This window comes from Ranitomeya imitator, chromosome 1 (assembly GCF_032444005.1).
Source record: "Ranitomeya imitator isolate aRanImi1 chromosome 1, aRanImi1.pri, whole genome shotgun sequence".
Lineage (NCBI taxonomy): Eukaryota > Metazoa > Chordata > Amphibia > Anura > Dendrobatidae > Ranitomeya > Ranitomeya imitator.
Window position 1 is genome coordinate 243,229,938 of NC_091282.1, and position 20,183 is coordinate 243,250,120.

General features: G+C 48.4%; 1 protein-coding gene across 1 annotated transcript in view; it reads left to right on the plus strand.

Annotated features, from left to right (window-relative positions):
- The window catches only part of NAA25 (N-alpha-acetyltransferase 25, NatB auxiliary subunit), a 117,996-nt gene that overhangs the window by 66,055 nt on the left and 31,758 nt on the right, over nucleotides 1-20,183 (plus strand). The window contains exons 10-17 of the mRNA XM_069754820.1: nucleotides 2,623-2,792; nucleotides 4,556-4,668; nucleotides 4,858-5,065; nucleotides 5,254-5,340; nucleotides 16,680-16,860; nucleotides 17,624-17,723; nucleotides 18,736-18,887; nucleotides 19,456-19,581. Of these exons, the coding sequence (XP_069610921.1) occupies nucleotides 2,623-2,792; nucleotides 4,556-4,668; nucleotides 4,858-5,065; nucleotides 5,254-5,340; nucleotides 16,680-16,860; nucleotides 17,624-17,723; nucleotides 18,736-18,887; nucleotides 19,456-19,581 (1,137 nt within the window). The remainder of the gene's footprint in view (nucleotides 1-2,622; nucleotides 2,793-4,555; nucleotides 4,669-4,857; nucleotides 5,066-5,253; nucleotides 5,341-16,679; nucleotides 16,861-17,623; nucleotides 17,724-18,735; nucleotides 18,888-19,455; nucleotides 19,582-20,183) is intronic.

A 20,183-nucleotide genomic window follows, 5' to 3' on the forward strand; every position in this document is an offset into this window, starting at 1 on the left:
TAGAAAACCAAACACAAACGATAGACGTGTTTTGGTATCTGCATAATCGTACTGACCTGGAGAATCCTGTTGCCAGGTCATTTTGACTGATGACTGTATAGTGCACACGGTAAATAAAAACGAATTGTGGAATTAATGAATGGTGCCAATAAAAAGTAAAAGTTGTCCTGTAAAAAAAAAAAACAAGCCTTCAGGCTATATGCACACGTTACAGATTTGCCTGCGGAATTTTCTGTGCAGATTCTATCCTCTCTTGCCAGAAAACGCAGGTGCGGATTTGATGCGTTTTTAATGCGTTTTTTTTCATGCAGATTTGATTGCGTTTTTGAAAGCTAAATAAAGATCTATTATTGAACGAAAAAAAATTGTGATGTCATTTCTGGTCCAACCTTCTTCTTTAACATTTGTCCAACCCGCACTCCATTACACACACAGATAGATAGAAGGAATGAGCTAGACAGATACATATATCTATAGATACATCTTTAGGTAGATGGATATATCTATCTATCTATAGAAAATAATCTGTTAGGCCGGGGTTACACTTTACGAGAAACTCGCACGAGTCTCGCACCTCAATTCCCGGCACTCGGACCAGAGCGATCAGTTGCATGAAAATACATGCACACTCCGGTCCCAAGTGCCGGGTATTGAGGTGCGAGACTCGTGTGAGTTTCTCGCAAATGTGTGACCCCGGCCTCAAACACAATAATTGCTTAATTTAAAAAAAAAAAAAAATGGAAAAACAAATTGCGTGGGCTTCCACGCAATTTTCAAGTCCACAGTGGGAAAGCCGGCGACTGGGGGCTGGTGTTTCTAGCATGGGAAGCGGGAAATACCTATGGATCTTCCCAGGCTATGAATATCAGCCCACAGCTGTCTGCGTAGCCTTTACTGGCTATTAAAATAGGGGGACCCCCCAAAAAATGATGTGGGGTCCCCCTATAATTTATAGTCTGAAAGGCTACGCAGACAGCTGCGGGCTGATATTCATAGCCTAGAGAAGGGCCATGCACCCAGCCACCCCAGAAATGGCGCAATTCCAGCACTTTGCCTCTCTTCCCACTGCCCTGTAGCGGTGGCATATGGGGTAATAAGAGGTTAATTTCACGTTTGTATTGTAAGGTGACATCAAGCCCGGTTAGTAATGGATATAGTATAGTAGTGAAAGAGTTAAAAAAAAAAAAAAAAACCTCAGCCAGAAAAAAGTATTTTAATATTCTTAATTTCACCATAATTCCAGCCACGCCTAATTCCCCGAAGCCATCGATCACCTGCAAAAAAAAAAAAAAAAATAATAAACCAACTGTATACTCCCTGTTCCGACGTAATCCCATGATCTCCCCTATAGAACAGTGACATCAGGAGATGTGACCGCTCTATAGGCCTTCAGTGACACACTAACAGACACAGCCTCCTGCAGTGTTATCACTGAGGGTTCAATGGATTCATTACTCTCACTTTACGGCACTGCTGCTGAGAATTTTCCCACGCAGCTGTGCCGCAAGTGACAGTATGGACTATTCTGTACTCACAGCTGCAGAGGGATACAGTGCGGAAGGATACCTTCTGTCATTGGATCGCCAGTTCCCATGGAGAGCGGTCGCATCTGCCGATGTGATAGCTTTCCACGGGAGATCGTCGTGGGACACTCGTTATTATATGGATCACATCAGATCAGGGAGTATACTGTAGGTAATTGAGCATGTACTGTTTGTTGTATGTACTGTCTGAATTGTATGTGTGTTTTTTTTTTTGTTTTTTTTTATACACTTGAACACTGCCCCGCAGACACAGACAGCACCGCAGACCACCGCAGACACAGAGCACCGCAAACACACGCAGACCACCGCAGACACACACAGCCTCGCAGACCACCGCAGACACACGCAGACCACCGCAGACACACACAGCCCTGCAGACCACCGCAGACACACATAGCCCCGCAGACCACCGCAGACACGCGCAGACCACCGCAGACACACGCAGATCCTGCGGTTTTGCTGCAGATTTGACGGAATCAATGGAAATCAATGGGTGCAGATCTGCAAAAAGAATTGACATGGTCCTTTTTTGAATCTGCTGCGTTTCCAGTGCGGAATTTTCGACACCATTAGCACAGCATTTTTTTCCCTATTCATTTACATTGTACTGTAAATCACTTGCGGATCTGCAGTATTTCTGCGTGGAAAAAAACGCTGCGGATCCGCAAGAAATCTGCAACGTGTGCACATACTCTTATACAGCTATGTGACCCGAAAAATAAAAATGTTATGGCTCTTGGAAGAAGGGGAGGAAAAAACGGAAATTGGGCATGGCAGGAAGGGGTTAAAGTTGGTGTGACTCCCAACCATCTGATGTCTATAGGGGGCCCCAACATGTTCTGTGAGAAGGATCAGCATGGTGTTGAGTACCAGTTGGGTGTCGCGTGACTGATTCCTTTCTTAGTCCAGTTAAGTTAGCCCATGAAAGCGTTACATAGGACTGATTGATCTGTGGGCATTACCTTTCTAATACGGGATCAACTTCACTGATGTTAAAAAAACAAAAAAGCAAACCGTAATGCGTCTTAAAGTTTAATTAGCGATCGCCAGCGAGTCACCACCTTTGTCTTTCCTCCAGGTCATTGGAAGGAAATCTCGATTACACTATTGAACAAGTAGTTACATTTATAGAAGAACAAATAGAGTCAGACTCACAGAACCCTCGCCCACTTCGGGGGCCACACTTAGCCAAACTCGAGCTGATTCGTCGACTAAGACTGAGGGGCTGTAATGATGAGTATAAGCTTGGTAAGTGTCCTAACAGAGTTTTGTTGATTTCCATTTACAGTTTATAGTCTTGCGTGTTGAAGATGTATCCACGATTAGGAAAACGTGGCTGCTGTATTTCAAGAACAGTTCCACCCCGACCATTGGTTGTGTCTTGTTACAGCTCTGACCCATTGAATAGAATGGAGTTGAGCTGCAATACCATATACAACCAATGGTGGGTGTTGCTGATTAAATAAAAAAGTCTACTTTATTTCATAAATCTGGACAACCCCATTGAATCTTGTCTATACATCTGTACACTTCGGTGATTAATTTGCAGGGTGATGTTAGGCTATTTACCGGGAGCAGCAAATGAATACTCTTTCACACATGGTTTCCCCAGCGCTGGATTCCTGCAGCAGCTGGGGAGATCTGTGTGTCTGGTGGAGGAGGCAGTAGCAGGGGCCAGAGGGGACAAGATCACTGTGTACCTGCCTGCCGGGGCTGTGCTTGATGCGGAGTGCTCCTGCACAAAGACCTGTGTGATGTCATGAAGAGGGCGGGCTGGAGCATCACATGGCAGCACAGAGCCCTCCCTCTTCTGATGTCATCACAGGTCCTGCAGACACCACACTACAATCTGCAAGCTTACTCCTGTGCTGTGGAGAGGCAACAAGAGGGAGCGCTCTGTGGTGTCATGGGATGGGATGCTCCACCATTTTACCTCACCAGTGTGGCTGGCTGCCAGAATTAAAAGGTTAGTCACTACAACACACAATAAAGCACTCTGCCACTTCTGTGGTGAACTATAACTCCCAACATGCCATAGGTTCTGCAGGACATGCTGGGAGTTATAGTTCTTCCCAATGGGATCTCAGCAGCACTCCAGTCTTATTTTTCAGTGCTGGAGTGGTGCTTTAAATATAAGCCCTATGCCCCCATTCTTCTACTCACCCTCCAGCATCTTCATACAGTACTTTACAGACACCACACTGGTCCCGCAGCACCATCTTCTACCTGCAGCTTCCAACACAATAACATACTATTGTATATAATAACACATATAATAGTATGTCTATGTTATTAAATATTTTACCACCTTTTTTGCTTCAAATATTTTTTTCCCTATTTTCCACCTCTAAAACCTTGGTGCATCTTATAGTCCGCTGCGTCTTATAGTCCGAAAAATATGGTAAATTGCCCTCCGCTCCTTGCATATCTATCATTAGAGGTTGTCCAACACTTTTATATAGATGACCTATCCTTAGGATAGGTCATCAATATCACATTGTGGGGTGCCAGCAGCAGCCATCAGTTGCGTAGTGGAACAGCACATGGCAGTCAACTGCATTGTTGCCGGGCCCTTTACTTGAATAAATAGGAGTGGATCTGCAGCACCTTGCTCCTATGGGAGCTATACTCTTCTACAACTGATCACTTCCGACTGGCACCGAGCACATCTGATCGGTGGGGCTGGCAGGTTTTGCACCCCTCGATCTGTTACTGATGACCTATCCTAAGTGTAGGCCATCAATATAACCTACTGGGCAACCACTTTAAGGTCTGTTCTCGTGGTGCAGTTGAATAACCAGTTTTGCCACAATTTCACGAAGCAATAAAAAAAAAAAAAAAAAAAAAAAACTGATTTTGCACCAATTGCTACAATACCCTATTATTGATTGCACCCTGTGCATAGACCCTTAGGGTGCTCCTGGTCACATTTTACATGCTGCTCAATTGGCCAGTTGTGTATTATGGAACAGGGGGAGCGGAGTGTTCATTTGGTTTTTGTCTCTGTTCAGGAGAGCCAGAGGATCTGATGTTTGAGTTTTTCCTGAAGTTCGGGGACAAGCCTTGTTGTTTCACTGATATTAAGGTGTTTGTGGATCTCCTTTCTTCCAGTCAGCATTCAGTTGTAAGTAGTTCTTGCTGACGGGTTCCCTTTGATGATCTCACACAGTACATTCTCCAGACTTCATTCTATTGACCATTACTAAGTAATGGTATGTGGCCTAATAGTCCCCCAAGTAGTACATGGGGTAATGGGGAAGTACACGCACTAATTAAGGCACCAAACCTTGCTAACAACATCCATATAATGTAGTTTATAAACAGGTTGCTTGGATCACTGCCTCTGACTCCTCCAGCAGAAGGCGACGTCGCTCTGCCGGCAGACATCAAGGCTATGCAGAGACATCTGTGCGTGGTTCAGCTCACCAGGCTGCTTGGCCTCAGTTACAAGATGGAAAAGATGCAGAAGCAGGATGCCATCAGAGAGGTTATTGGGAGGTACAGACACGGGCTACAGTTTGGTAAGTATCGGTCACACGCTGTTAACTTTTATCTAACTTCTGGGTACGCTACCATTTTTTTCTGCTGCTTAAATCTACCTGGGTACGCTACCATCTTTTCTGCTGACATAAATAAAAGCTTAGAACTGGTAGATGGGTTGTGTGCCGAGCCCTGCTGACATGTTATTGGTGTACTCTTTTATCCACAGGAAGCTCGTGCCTGAAGACAGAGCTGCAGTTCTCTGACTACTACTGTTTAATCGGTGCTCATATGCTGCTGGACCTGTGGAATGATGGCAAGTGTATTATTCATGTCATGTAACGTCTCCATTTCACTCAAGTCATAGATGATTTCCATTTGGTAACTAAAGGAGATACTAAATATATATTTTCTTTAAAGGGGTTTCCCCGCTAACACAGTTAATTTTAATAAGCACTTTAATTAACAGATCTTTAAATAATAATTTACACAATTGGATTTGTTTAAAAAAAAATATATATATATTCTTTCTCGCTTCATTGCGGGGCACAGGTAACCATGGGTGTATGCTGCTGTCGCTAGGAGGCTGAAACTATGCAAATAAAAAATAACTCCCTCCTCCCCGGCAGTATACACCCTCTGACAGGCACCAGGCAACTCCGTTTTTGCTTAGTGTCTGTAGGAGGCAGACCTGGATCTAACACCTGATCCGCATTTATCTTACATGGATTAGTTGTGTGTTATAAATCATTTCCCCTTTCTTTTTCAGATGCTTTCTTCAGGGTAACAGGGTGCAGCTTCTCACCCTGTTTTCCCCACATTAAGGCTAGGTTCACATTGCGTTAATGGGTTAACACTAACGGACTGCGTTGCACGGCGAAAATGTCGCAATTAACTCAGTGCAACGGGCCCGTTAGCGCACCCATTGACAGCAATGTCGTTTTTTGCTGTAGCGCATCGCTAGCGCATGCCATTTTCATATGACGTCGGGTCATATGTAACTTCTCCGTCGGAATCTGACTCAGATGCAGATCAGACTTCCGAGACACAGGATATGGTTGACAGCCTTATCTCCGCTATTGTTCAAACGGTCGATCTTAAGGAGGTACAGGCAGCTTCTCAGGACATCTCCATTTCTTTCAAACGGTTGAAGCGTCCTTCTAGTGTTTTTCCCAATCATAAGGAGTTTGACAACACTACGTCTACAAACTGGGAACACCCTGGCAAACGCTTTCCAGGAAGAAAACACTTGGACATTTTGTACCCGTTTGCTTCAGACTTTGTTAGCAAATGGTCCGAATCTCCTAAGGTAGATCCGCCTGTGTCCAGATTATCCTTCCAGACAGTTTTGTCCATACCTGACGCAGCGTCTCTAAAGGACCCCACGGACAGGCAAATTGAGGCTCTAACCAAATCAGCTTTTGAAGCTTCTGGCGCCTCTCTCTGTCCCAATTTCACCTCTACCTGGGTGGCGAAAGCAGTGTTGGCCTGGGCCAAGACCCTAAGCAGAGGTATTGTAGCTTCGGCTACTGCACAGGAGTTAGCGGATTTAGCAGATCAGGTTTCACTGGCTGGAAAGTACCTTCTGAATGCTTCTCTGGAAGGCTGCTTGCTCCGCAAGGGCAAACAGCAAGATTGTCGCCATTCGCCGTGTCCTTAGGCTGAAGGTGTGGAACGCAGATCCCGCTTCCAAAAAATCCCTCACAGGTCTGCCCTTTCAGGGTTCCAGGCTTTTTGGCGCACAGCTAGACCAAATGATTTTGGATGCCACCGGCAGTAAGAGCACCTCTCTACCGCAATCCAAGCATAGGCGTCCCTTCAATAGAAGGGGACCCCAGTCCTTTCGCCCCTTTCGCTCCTTTCGCTCCCTCGCCGCCTCAGGCGGTGCACCTCAGTAAGACCGGTCCTACAATCAAAGGGAGCGAAGGAAGCCTTCATTCAGGCCTAACCCTCACTGGAGAGCTAAAAGCCGCCCCTCCAAACCTTCCGGTTCTCGCAACCACAGGTTTTCTTCCAAATGATGGCTCACCCCCACCTGGAAATCTTTCCAGGGTGGGAGGACAGGCTTTTTCTGTTCAGAGGCTTGGTTATCGGTGGTCGACGCCTGGGTAAGGGAGATCGTCACATCAGGCTACAAAATAGAATTACTCTGTCGCCTCATTGGGGGACACAGGACCATGGGTGTTATGCTGCTGTCCACTAGGAGGCGATACTATGCATAATCTGAAAAAGATTAACCATGGCTCCTCCTCTGCAGTATACACCCCTGGACGGCGTTGGCCTTCTCCAGTTTTTGCTTTTCCATTTTCCGTTTTTTTCCCCGACGGATTACAGATGAAGAAAAGTGGGTCTCCTGTGAGACTCCCAGCATGGCTCCTTCCTCGGCCCCCTATTACGGGGCGCCCGTTTGAAGTAGAGATGGCTATTCCCCATGTCGCTCCTTCCCCAGTCCCTCGGGTGCTGGTTCGAAGTTGAGACCCCCCTCCTTCCCCAATTCCTTTTGGTTTCTGGGTTGAGGTCAAGGCGAGGATAAAGCCCCCTGAATGTGACAGCAGCACCCTCCCTAATCCCCCTCTGGGGGGCATTAAGTTGAGACCCCTCAGGTAGGGCCTGTACAGGCAGCACTCTGCAGCTCCCAGCAATGGGCCAGCACACTGCACCTGCATTGAGGGACCCCAGCCCAGCTGCGGGCCCCTGTCGGGGCCGGGGGGAGTGCAGGCAGGCATGGCACAATAGACACAGGGCTCCCTGCGCCCCTGTATCTGCGGTATCACCAGCTCTATACTGCCTCAGGGGGACCCCTCACAGGGCCCCCCCTTCCTTCCGCTTATAGCCCCACCGCTATCCTGCTTTTAAATCCAGGGGGGTCCGGTTCAGATCTGACCCCCTCCCGGACTTTAGCGCCGGCCTGGAGCCTTTCTGGGCATCAGGCATCTAATTTAGGCCGTGGCTTTGGCCTAGCTGAAGCCGCCTCCTCCTCTCTGGCCCGCCCCCCGGATGACAAATATGACTCTACAGTGTCATAGAGGGGGCGGATCGAGACAGAAATGGCGCGTTTTTACACAGCTTTGCAGCCTTTTTTCTCAGCTCTCCGCCCCCCTCTCCCCCTTCCTCTTCTCCTCGGCGGCCATTTCTACTGCAGCAAGGATTAACCTTGCATCTCCTGGTCAGCAGGACCAGGCCAGCCAGTCTCCGGGGGGCACAGGACTGTGGATCTTCGGCGCTGGACCTAGGGGCAAACTGGTGGTGTAAGATCACAACTGGGTTGTTTTACTCGGCTGTGAATCCATATTCCCTATAAGGCTCCCCTATAGGTTCCTCTGCATAGCTACCCCTGTAAGGTGCTCTGCACAGCCAGCCTTTCTGCACTCTGTGCACTATGCCGGGCTCAATGTCCAAAAGAGCCAGGCAGGACTGCTATTATGCATTCTGCACAGTCTGCAGGACCGCTCTCCCCAGTGGCAGCACGTACCCGCACTGCCAAGACTGCACTCAGACTACTGTCAGAGCCCCGAGAAGCCCCTGCCAATGCTTCGGTGTCTAATGCCACGCCGGAATGGGTCACTCGGATGTCGCAATCTATGACGAAGTCTATAGATAACCTAACCTCCACATAGCTTCAGGCTCTGCAGAGTCATGCCTCGGCTATGACCGTTACCCAGCAAAGGGAGAGCTTGACTCAGGGACAGGGTGACCCTTACACATCCACGTCTAGGTCAGGATGCAAGCGGACCCATAGGTCAAATCCATCTGCGTCATCCCATAGCACACGGTCATCTCCTTCTAGGGAGAGACACCGTAGTTCCAGGTCATCTAGACCGTCCCCTTCCAGGAGCAGACAATGCAGATCTCCGCAATCCTCGACCAGAGAAGGCCTCTCCGCCCCAGCTCACCCAGCAGGGGATGCCTCAGTGATACACAGGATTCGGAAGGCATCTGATCCCAATCCCCCTAGCAATACAGCGCTAGTTGAGGACTTAATCTCTTCCATCCATCGGGTGCTGGACATTTCTGATCCGCCACCAGAGGCCCCAGAACACAAGATTTCTTTTGAAGGACCTCTGAAGCTGCCTAAGGTTTTCTCTAACCACCCAAAGTTTAAGGCGATCCTTAAAAAGCAGCTCTCACAGCCTGAGAAAAAATTTGATAATTGCAAATATCTGGCGGCGAGGTACCCGTTCCCACAGAAGGATACCAAGGAATGGACAGACCCACCCGAAGTGGACCCCCCAGTGAACGCATAGTTCGTTCAATTTTTGAGGCTGCAGTGGCATCCCTGGCTCCCGCGTTCGCTTCAGTTTGGGTTGCCAAGGCCATTCTGGCCTGGGCCAAAAATTTACAAGCTGGCCTCCAAGCATCCGCTCCTGAGCTGTCGGACCAAGCAGTTCAAATAGCAGTCATAGCAGATTAAATGCTTCATGCAGCTCTGGATTCAGCAAGGGGTGTAGCGGGGATAGCATCAAACGCCATCACAATTCGGCGTATCCTCTGGCTGCGGGAATGGAAAGTGGACGCAGCCTCAAAGAAGTCCCTCAGGCACCCCCCCTACCTCAGTGGGCGACTTTTCGGTGAACAGTTGGACACGGTGATATCCAACGCCACCGGAGGTAAGAGTACCTCTCTTCCCCAACTGAAACCTTAACGCACTTACAAGAAGCGTAACCAAACTCGATTCCGATCCTTTCGGAAATCCTCGGGCTGATCCGTCTCGCGTCTAGCACAAAATCGTAACCGTTCCCCGCGCAGGGACAACTCACGATCGACGCAAAGGTCGGACAAGACCTGGCAGTCAAAAGCAGGCCAGTCTAAGCACAGAGGAGGAAAATCTCAGACATTCTCCTCATCATGACTTATGGACTCCGGAAGACACCACACCCGTAGGCAGCCGACTTTTGCTCTTTCATCAAGTCTGGCTGCCTATTACAGAAGACAGGTGGGTCAGGGAACTAGTGTCTTCCGGATACAAGATAGAGTTCACCTCCAACCCACCGGACCGATTCTTCCTCTCTGTGCCCCCAAAACCACCAGCCAAGGCTCGTGCCTTCCGACAAGCGGTCTCCTCGCTTTTTCAAGCAGGAGTCATAGTACCGGTCCCCACAGCCAAGCGCTTCCGAGGGTTCTACGCCAATCTATTCGCAGTCCCCAAGAAAGGAGGCAACGTGCGGCTCATACTGGACCTAAAACAACTCAACAAATATGTACGGGTCCGTCACTTCAGCATGGAGTCCCTTCGGTCCATCGCGTCCATGGAGAAGGGAGAATATCTTGCCTCCATAGACATACAAAACGCATACCTGCATATACCAATTGCACACGCCCATCAGAGATTTCTCAGGTTCGCAATCGACCAGGACCACTACCAGTTCATGGCTCTCCCGTTCGGACTCGCCACGGCTCCCAGAGGGTTTAACAAAGTCATGGCAGCCACCATGGTCGTCCTGCACTCCAGAGGCATAGTAGTCGTTCCATACCCGGACGATCTACTCATCAAGGCTCCTACCTTCAAGGACTGCGAGCTCAGCGTCTCAATTACAATCGACACTCTGAGTCGCATGGGCTGGTTAGTCAACTTACAAAAGTCATCACCTACCCCGAGGCAATCTCTGACCTTCCTGGGAATGCTATTCAACACCTCCAGGGGTCTAGTGCTCCTTCCCAAGGACAAGGCACTGGCTCTCCGCCTAGGAGTTCGCACCCTCCTCCGCAAACCCCCTCGATCTCTCCAGTTTGCCATGAGTCCTCGGCAGGATGGGGGCAGCAATAGAAGCGGTCCCATTTGCCCAGTTTCACCTCAGGCCTCTCCAACTAGCCATCCTCAGGTCCTGGGACAAGAACCCTTTCTCTCTCAACAGGGAGTTCCGGCTAATGTCGTCAACCAGGAGGTCCCTGCACTGGTGGCTTCAAGCCAACCTCACTAGCAGCAAAGGGGAAATCCTTTCTCACAGGTCAATGGAAGGTTCTGACCACCGATGCGAGCCTGACGGGTTGGGGTGCAGTGCACATACACCGCAGGGCACAGGGCAAGTGGTCCCCAGTGGAAGCAACCATGCCCATCAACATCCTGGAAATTCGTGCCATTCTCCTGGCATTGAGGGCCTTCCATCACTTACTGGCAGCCTCTCACATCAGAACACAGTCGGACAATGCCACGGCTGTGGCATATGTGAATTAAGGGGCGACGCGCAGTACCCAGGCGATACGAGAAGTGTCACACATCCTCCAATGGGCGGAGAACACAGGATCGGTTCTCTCGGCGGTCCACATTCCGGGTGTGGACAACTGGGAAGCAGACTTCCTCAGGCGACAAGGAATAGACTCGGGAGAGTGGTCTCTCCATCCCAAAATTTTTCGCCAGATCTGCCATCGCTGGGGGATCCCGGATGAGGACCTAATGGCATCCCACTTCAATGCCCAGGTCTCCAACTTCATGGCCAGAGCACACGATCCGCGGTCGCTCGAAGCAGATGCTCTGGTTCAGGACTGGACCCAGTTCCAGCTTCTGTACATTTTTCCACCTCTCCCCCTGATATCCAGAGTGGTGAGGAAGATCAAGCAAGAGGGAGTTCCAACCATCCTAATCTCACCGGACTGGCCCAGACGTACATGGTACGCCGACATCGTACAACTTACAGCAGACGCCCCCTGGCGCCTCCCCGACCGCCCGGATTTTCTATCACAAGGCCCTTTCTACCACCAGAACTCAGGGGCCCTCAATTTGACGGCGTGGCCCTTGAAACCGGGGTTCTAACCCAGGCAGGACTCTTGCCGGACGTCATTAGGACCATGATCAGGGCACGGAAGCCAGCCTCTGCCAAGATTTATTACCGTACCTGAAAAGCTTTCTTTACCTGGTACGAATCTTGTGACCATCCCCATTTCCTTATTCCCTTCCCAAACTACTTGGTTTTCTCCAATCGAGTCTGAAGGCCAGGCTGCCCCTGGGCACGCTTAAGAGTCAGGTGTCAGCCCTCTCAGTGCTTTTTCAAAGGCGCATTGCTACCAAGCCGCAAGTAAGGACTTTTCTTCAGGGGGTTTCCTGATTGGTTCCCCCAAGACGACCACTAGAAACGTGGGACCACATCCTGGTCCTGACAGCATTGCAGGAACAACCCTTCGAACCCCTTAAGGAGGTCCCGCTCCGCCTTCTCTCCCAGAAGGTGGTTTTCCTGGTGGCAATCACCTCGCTGCGCAGGGTGTCTGAACTGACGGCTCTCTCCTGCAGACGGCCCTTCCTGGCTTTTCACCAGGACAAGGTAGTTCTCAGTACGGTCTGATCCTTCCTTCCGAAGGTTGTGTCCAACTTCCACCTCAATGAGGAAATATCTCTGCCTTACCTTTGTCCGGTCCCGGTTCATAGAGTGGAGAAGGCTCTGCATACGCTTGACCTTGTCAGGGCATTGCGTATATATGTGTCTAGGACTGCGTCCTTCCAGAGGTCTGATTCTCTTTTCCTTCTTCCAGAAGGCGGCCACAAGGGTCTGCCAGCTTCCAAAGCTACCCTTGCCAGGTGGATTAAATCCACCATACAAGAGGCCTACCACCTTGAGAATTCTCCTCTTCCAGCTGGTATTACGGCACACTCTACACGGGCAGTAGGGGCCTCCTGGGCCATTCGTCACCAGGCTTCGGCGCAACAAGTGTGTAAGGCAGCCACTTGGACTAGCCTACACACGTTTACTAAACACTACAGGGTTCATACCCAGTCCTCAGCGGACGCGAGCCTGGGTAGATGTGTTCTGCAGGTGGCGGTGCCCCAAGTATAGGTGCCTGTCTGCACAATATTCGTCCATTGCTTCCCACCCAGGGACTTCTTTGGGATGTCCCATTGCCCTATGTCCCCCAATGAGGCGACAGAGTAAAGGAGATTTTTGTGTACTCACTGTAAAATCTATTTCTCTTGGCCTCTAATTATGGGACACAACTCCCACCCTGTTGCCCTTTCCGGGCCGTTGTTACTGTTTGAGTTCTCATATTGTTTTCGTGAGCTCGTACATAGTTGCCTTCTTATAGGCATGGTTATGTTATTCATGTTACATTCCTCCTACTGCTTTTGCACAAAACTGGAGAAGGCTGACGCCGTCCAGGGGTGTATACTGCAGAGGAGGAGCAACGGTTAATCTTTTTTAGATTATGCATATTGTCGCCTCCTAGTGGACAGCAGCATAACATCCATGGTCCTGTGTCCCCCAATTAGAGGCTAAGAGAGAGAGATTTTACGGTGAGTACACAAAAATCTCCTTTTTCATCACTCCCACGAAAACGTTTTTTCCTCTCTCGTCCACCAAAACAGCCCTCCCATGTCCCAGGGCTTTTCCAGTCTGTCGATTTCCTTCTCACCTCAGGGGTAATCGTCCCAGTACCTTCCAACCAGCGGTTTTCCGGTTTTTACTCAAATCTTTTTGTAGTTCCGAAAAAAGACGGCTCTCTTCGCCCGATTTTGGACCTCGAATGGTTGAACCGTTACCTCCGGATTCGGCACTTCAAGATGGAGTCTCTGCCCTCGGTGATCGCTTCCATGGAACCGGAAGAATTTCTGTGCTCTGGACATTCGGGATGCGTGCCTGCACATTCCGATTTGTGTTCAGCACCAAAGGTTTCTTTGTTTTGCGATCCAGGACCAACATTTCCAATACACGGCTCTTCCTTTCGGCCTGGCGTTCGCTCCCAGAGTTTTTACGAATGTAATGGCAGCGGTCATGGCCATCCTTCGGTCAAAGGGAATTCTTGTAATCCCCTATCTCGACGACCTTCTCGTAAAGGGTCCGTCTCGCCGAGACTGCAGTCAGAGTCTCCAGATCACTCTGGACACGTTAACCCGCCTCGGTTGGATAATCAACAAACAAAAGTCCACCTTGATTCCGACCTAGTGTCTGGAATTCCTGGGCATGGAATTCGACACCATTCAGGCTCCTGTCTTCCAAGGGAGAAATTCTTCTCTCTTCGGAGGGGCATCAAGTCCTAAAACGTCCTACCCCTCTACCTCTTCGATTCGGCATGAGGGTTCTGGGCAAGATGGTCCCTTCCATGGAAGCGGTCCCTTATGCTCAGTTCCACTCTCGCCCTCTCCAACTGGCCCTTCTGTCAGTTTGGGACAGGAATCCGCTCTCCTTAGACCGCCCAGTTCACCTCCCTCTCGATGTGAGACAGTCTCTCACTTGGTGGACGCTATCCACTTCCATTCTCTCCCTCCGCTGGCAGGTCATCACCACCGACGCCAGTCTCCAGGGGTGGGGTGCGGTCTTTCTCCACCTTAGAGCCCACGGGCGCTGGACTGCTCAAGAGGCACGCCCTCCCGATCAATCTCTTGGAGATCAGGGCTATTTTCCTAGCCCTCCTGCGCTGGCAGTCCCTCCTCTCGGGAAATCCGTCCGGATTCAGTCGGACAATGCCACAGCCGTGGCTTACATAAACCATCAGGGAGGGACTCGCAGCAAGCAAGTCATGACGGAGGTGGCAAAAATTCTGAGGTGGGCGGATATCCACGTGCCTTCCATATTAGCTGTCCATATCCCAGGAGTGGACAATTGGGAAGTCGACTTGCAGCAGCCATCAAGGGCTCATGTCAGGCGAGTGTGCTCTTCTCCCCGCTGTCTTCAACCAGATTTGCCAAAGGTGGGGAGTGCCGGACATCGACCTAATGGCCTCCTAAACAAACCACAAAGTTCCCCAGTACGTATTCAGATCCCGGGATCCAAGAGCCGTCGGCTGCGACGATCTCGTGGACCCAGTTTCAGATGCCTTACCTGTTCCCTCCTCTTCCCTTGCTTCCAAGGGTCGTAAAGAAGATGAAATCAGAGGGGGTTCCCGTTCTCTTGGTAGCTCCAGATTGGCCCCGCAGGGCCTGGTATGCGGAGCTAGTGAACAGGTTATCGGACGTCCCTTGGAGGCTCCCAGACTGTCTGGATCTTCTATCGCAGGGTCCCCTCTTCCACCCGAATTCTCGGTCTCTGAATTTAATGGTATGGACGTTGAGGCCGCGATCCTGAAGGACGCAGGTTTTTCTCAACGTGTCATACAAATCATAAGAGCTAGGACACTGGCATCTTCCCGTATCTACCATAGACGTTGGAAAGCCTTTTTCCGATGGTGTGAAGTCAACGCTTTATCTCCTATGGTCTTTTCCCTTCCTTTGCTTATCGGATTTCTTCAATCGGGTCAATCGGGTCTAGATTCTAGCCTCTCCCTGAGCACTCTAAAGGGTCAGGTTTCTGTTCTGTCAATTCTCTTTCAAAGAGACCTTGCTTCTCTTCCCCAGGTGAGAACCTTCCTTCAGGGAATTGCTCATATAGCACCTTCTTACCATCCTCCGGCTGATTCTTGGGACCTCAACCTTGTGCTCGGCGGCCTCCAGGGTGCGCCTTTTGAACCGATTCGGGACATTTCATTCTCGCTTCTTTCCTGGAAAGTAGCTTTCTTGGTCGCTATCACCTCCAGTAGGAGCGTTTCCGAGTTGGCGGCATTGACTTGTCGTTCTCCCTTTCTTGTCCTCCATCAGGACAAAGTTGTCCTTCGGCCTGTTCCTTCTTTTCTGCCAAAGGTGGTTTCGGCATTTCACATTAATGAAGACATTGTTCTTCCTCCTTTGTGCCCTTCCCCAGTTCATCCTTTGGAGAAATCTCTCCACAATTTGGATGTGGTCAGGGCTATCCGAGTCTATCTTTCCAGAACTGCTCCTTTTCGTCAGTCCGACTCTGTTTGTTGTCTCTGAAGGTCGTCGGAAGGGGCTCCCCGCCTCTAAATCCACAATTGCTTGGTGGATCCTTTCAGCGGTCCTGGAGGCATACCGTGTCCAAGATATTCAGCCTCCCCCGGGGGTGAGGACTCACTCTACCCGGGCTGTGGGAGCTTCTTGGGCAGTTCGTCACCAAGCTACGGCCTCGCAGGTTTGCAAGGCTGCAACATGGTCATTTATCCACACCTTTGTGAAATTCTACAAGGTGCACACTCAGGCTTCTGCAGATGCAGGCCTGGGTAGGAAGATACTGCAGGCGGCGGTCCTGAACCGGCCGACCTAGTTCTCTACTCTTATTATCCTGCCCTTGGGACTTCTTTTGAACGTCCCATGGTTACCTGTGTCCCCAATGAAGCGAGAAAGAAAGAGGGATTTTTGGTTCTTACCGTAAAATCTCTTTCTTGGAGCCTTCATTGGGGGACACAGCACCCTCCCTTTATGTTGTACCGTATTGTTCATTGTGCCGTTGTTGTGGGTTGGTACATAGGTTGAGTTGTTTATATTTGTTCCTACTACTCCTTTTGCACCAACTGTCTGGTGCCTGTCGGAGGGTGTATACTGCCGGGGAGGAGTTCTCTCTTTATTTGCATAGTGTCAGTCTCCTAACGACAGCAGCATACACCCATGGTTACCTGTGTCCCCCAATGAAGGCTCCAAGAAAGATTTTACGGTAAGAACCAAAAATCCCTCTCTTTGTGCTGAGATATTATAAATGGGACCCTGACAGACACCGCCAGTATGCAATACACAGCAGGGGCCCATTTATAAGATTATCTCGGCACAGGGACTATTTTTTTTTTAACACATCCAATTGTGAAAATAATTTTTATTCCAAGATCTATTAATTAAAATGCACTTTGTTCGTGGGGAAAACCCCTTTATCTGTAGCAGAACCATTGAATCAATTTGTGTTTCTTTCTCAGGAGAGGACTGGGCAGTATGGCAATGTCTTGCCCTTTTGGAAGAAGGTTTGAGTAACAGTCCTTCAAATGCTCAGTTTAAACTGCTGCTTATTCGCATTTACTGCAGATTGGGAGCATTCGAGCCGTCAGTAGAGCTGTACGGCAGCCTTGATGCTAAACACATACAGCATGACACCATTGGGTAAGGTTTACAATGTGGAATTTCTCAGTTTTTCACTTATATTAAAGGACCACTCCAGCATTTTTTTTTTCCTTTGATAGATACAACCTGCAGATGACCAGATGTTGATTACTGTAAACACGCCAGCGGTAAAATAAATTAATATATATATTTTCATTTATTTTACGGCTGGAGTGTAGTCACTAATCTACATCCGGTCATCTTCTGTATGATGTGCCCTGCCAAATTGCTCCAGTGTTTGCCGGGTGATCTGATGTTACTACTCAATGTAAGTTTATGAGAGCCAGAACGAGGGACTCATTGACATGCATTAAGAGCTTTTGACTGTTACCTTTGACTTCTGGTCAGACCTAAGTTGCAGTCACTAAATGGCAAATCAGGACCGGAGTAATGCTGGGAATAGCTGAAGAAGGCAGTTAGTAAGTAGGGACTATGAACTTCCTGTAATGGCGCCACTCCAGCACTGAAATAAAAAAAGAAAAAATACTGGAGTGGTGCTTTAATGCAATAGTTGTCTAGTAAGTTGACCACTCATCCAGCTGCTCTTCTTTAAGTGAAACTTTTTTTGCCCAGACATACTCTGTAGACCACTTCTTCTGTCCACCTCATGCCTTATACAGTAGTTACAATTAGCTTTATCTGTTTTCCTTCCTATTGTCTATGGAGATCTTTGACGTCTTTAGTAATGCAATGTTCTGCTCTGATGGAGGGTTATGGTGTGCCCCTCAGTAATGGAAATCTAACACGTGCTCTTGCTTTACAGCTATTTGCTGACTCGTTTTGCAGCACCCTTGGGTCACTACACTGCTGCATCACAATCTTGCAACGCCGCTCTTAGATTTTTCCATTCTAACCAGAAAGATGTAAGTATCTTGTGCCTGCCGGATGAGCTAATGTGATGTCTTCATCTGCTCCTGATCTCCTCTAAGATTTTGACTCTAGGAACAAGCCTCGAGCGTGAAGTATCTCTGCTCTTAACCTCTTGACAACACTTTCTGCCCTAGAATCTGTCAGTTCCGATTTGTGGTAGGGACCATATTTGGACACAAATCTCATATTGATCAGCATTAGCTTGTAGTTAAGGCCTCTTTCACACTTCCGTCATTTAGCTCCCATCGAAATCCGTCAATTTTTGAGAAAACAGGATCCTGCAAATTTTTCTGTTTTTTCCCATAGATTTGTATTAGTGACGGATTGTAACGGATGGCCATCCGTTTCATCCGTCGTGCACTGGATCCGTCGAAAAAAATGGCTGTCCATCGGGCGGACAAAACAGAGGAACGTTTTTTTCTGCACGTCGGAAAATCGGTCAACGATCGGTCCTGCGCTGTCAGTCGTTGGCTATAATGGAAGCCTACGGACGCAGGATCCGTCGCTGACCGTCAAAAACTGGAATCCAGCGACGTATCCAGTTTTTCTATTCTGAGCATGCCTGGAATGATTTTCTAGTGTGCGTCTCTCTTTCTCTCTCTCTCTCTCTCTTTCTCTCTCTCTCATTTTATACATTCAAATTCAGGCAGCGCCTCGTTCGACGCATCCGTCAGGACACCGGATGCGTTACATCGGTTTTTCACTATTTTTAAGACATCCATCGATACGCCACAACGACGCATTCTGATGGGTGACTAACGATGGAAGTGTGAAAGAAGCCTAAGATCATTAGGACAGTGATTTTGGGCTTCCAGTAAATGTCCCTTCCTACAAGTTTACCTGCATAGAGCATATGTCAGGAAGTGTTGTCATGGGCACATACTTGACACATGCATCTGATAAGACCATACCTTTTTATTATCTGTAGTTATCTCTGAAGTGTAGATTGGATACATTTTTTGGCTGTTCACGTCTGACGTATTTCTTGTTTTGCTTTTACTTTAGACCTCAGAATATATAATACAAGCCTACAAATATGGAGCTTTTGAAAAAATCCCTGAATTCATTGCGTTTAGGAACCGGTTGAACAACTCTCTTCATTTTGCACAAGTTCGCACGGAACGAATGTTACTGGATCTCTTACTTGATGCTAATATGTAAGGATTGGTTTCTTTGTGTTCCTAGAAAGTTTTATGGCCACAAACTGAAAGATAAAAAATGGTTTACGACAAGACTCTAGACATTCCCTTTACGGTGTTATGTGCTGTTAACCAGAGGTTATCCTTCAATGACCAAACTTTTGAAATAGAAGCTTTTGGTTTTCAATGTCTTAAGCCTCTGGTTCCAGCATCAACCTGCAATTATCACAGTTCTGATCAGGGTTTCAATGCCAAATATGTGCCATGCCAGAAAAGTGCAGCGCGCCCAGTCTGGCAGACTGGGATCACCTTTAGATACAAAGGTCATGTCCATCCCGAAGTTGCTGGTTTTCAGAAGGTTTACTCTAGTACTACATATGTGCAGTGTAGGTGTCTTTAATTTTGCACTGTTGCATTGCTGGTACATTCACCCGGGCAGACCTTTCAGCTGAAGTCTGACTTCTCTGCACATGCTGCAGAAACAGCCACATTGACATGTACAATACTGATTCCCTCAGTTTTTCTGTGTGCTTTGCATTAGTTTTTCTGCAATTAACCGCTTTATTACTTGCTGTACATTACTCAGATCCACTAGCCTAGAAGAAAATATAAAGTCCATGTGTCTGAACCCAGAGGAAGAGGACATTCCGTGGAAAGAACTCCGAGACAACAGGGACCTGACTGTTCTTTTTAACTGGGACTCAAAGGACCGGTACATATGACTCTACTTATTATGCATACAATGTGGCGGCCTCCAAATAAGTGAATATATCAAGTGTGCATACATGCAAAATGGTAGAATATCAATGACAAAAAAGTAACTATAAAAAATATAAGTTGCACACACAGTAAATTTTATCCTAAGGCACCACTCCAGCATTTGTTTTTTATTTTAGGGTTACAGTGGTGCTACTAATCTAAGGTCCCTCACCCTAGTATTATACTTACCAGCCTCTGTCTTCAGTTCTTCCCGGCGCCGCTCTGGTCCCAGGCTGCCATCTTGTGACCGCAACTTCTGATTGACCTGTAGTCAGAGGTAACGGTCACAAGTGCTCAGTATAAGTCTGACAGCCTCGTTCTGGTCACCATAGACTTATATTGAGTTGTGACCAGACAAACACTGGAGCGATCCGGCTGCAATAAGAAGAAATTCTGGAGAGGTGCTGTGGTGATTGATATTTTGGGTATACTCCCACATGGTAGACTCATTTGCAAAAATTTCTGCAATGGTCTCATTCATTCAGGCGTATTCTATAGAATCCAATCCTAGTCAAAAATTATCTTGGATTTCTAGAAATTTCTGCATAGAAACAG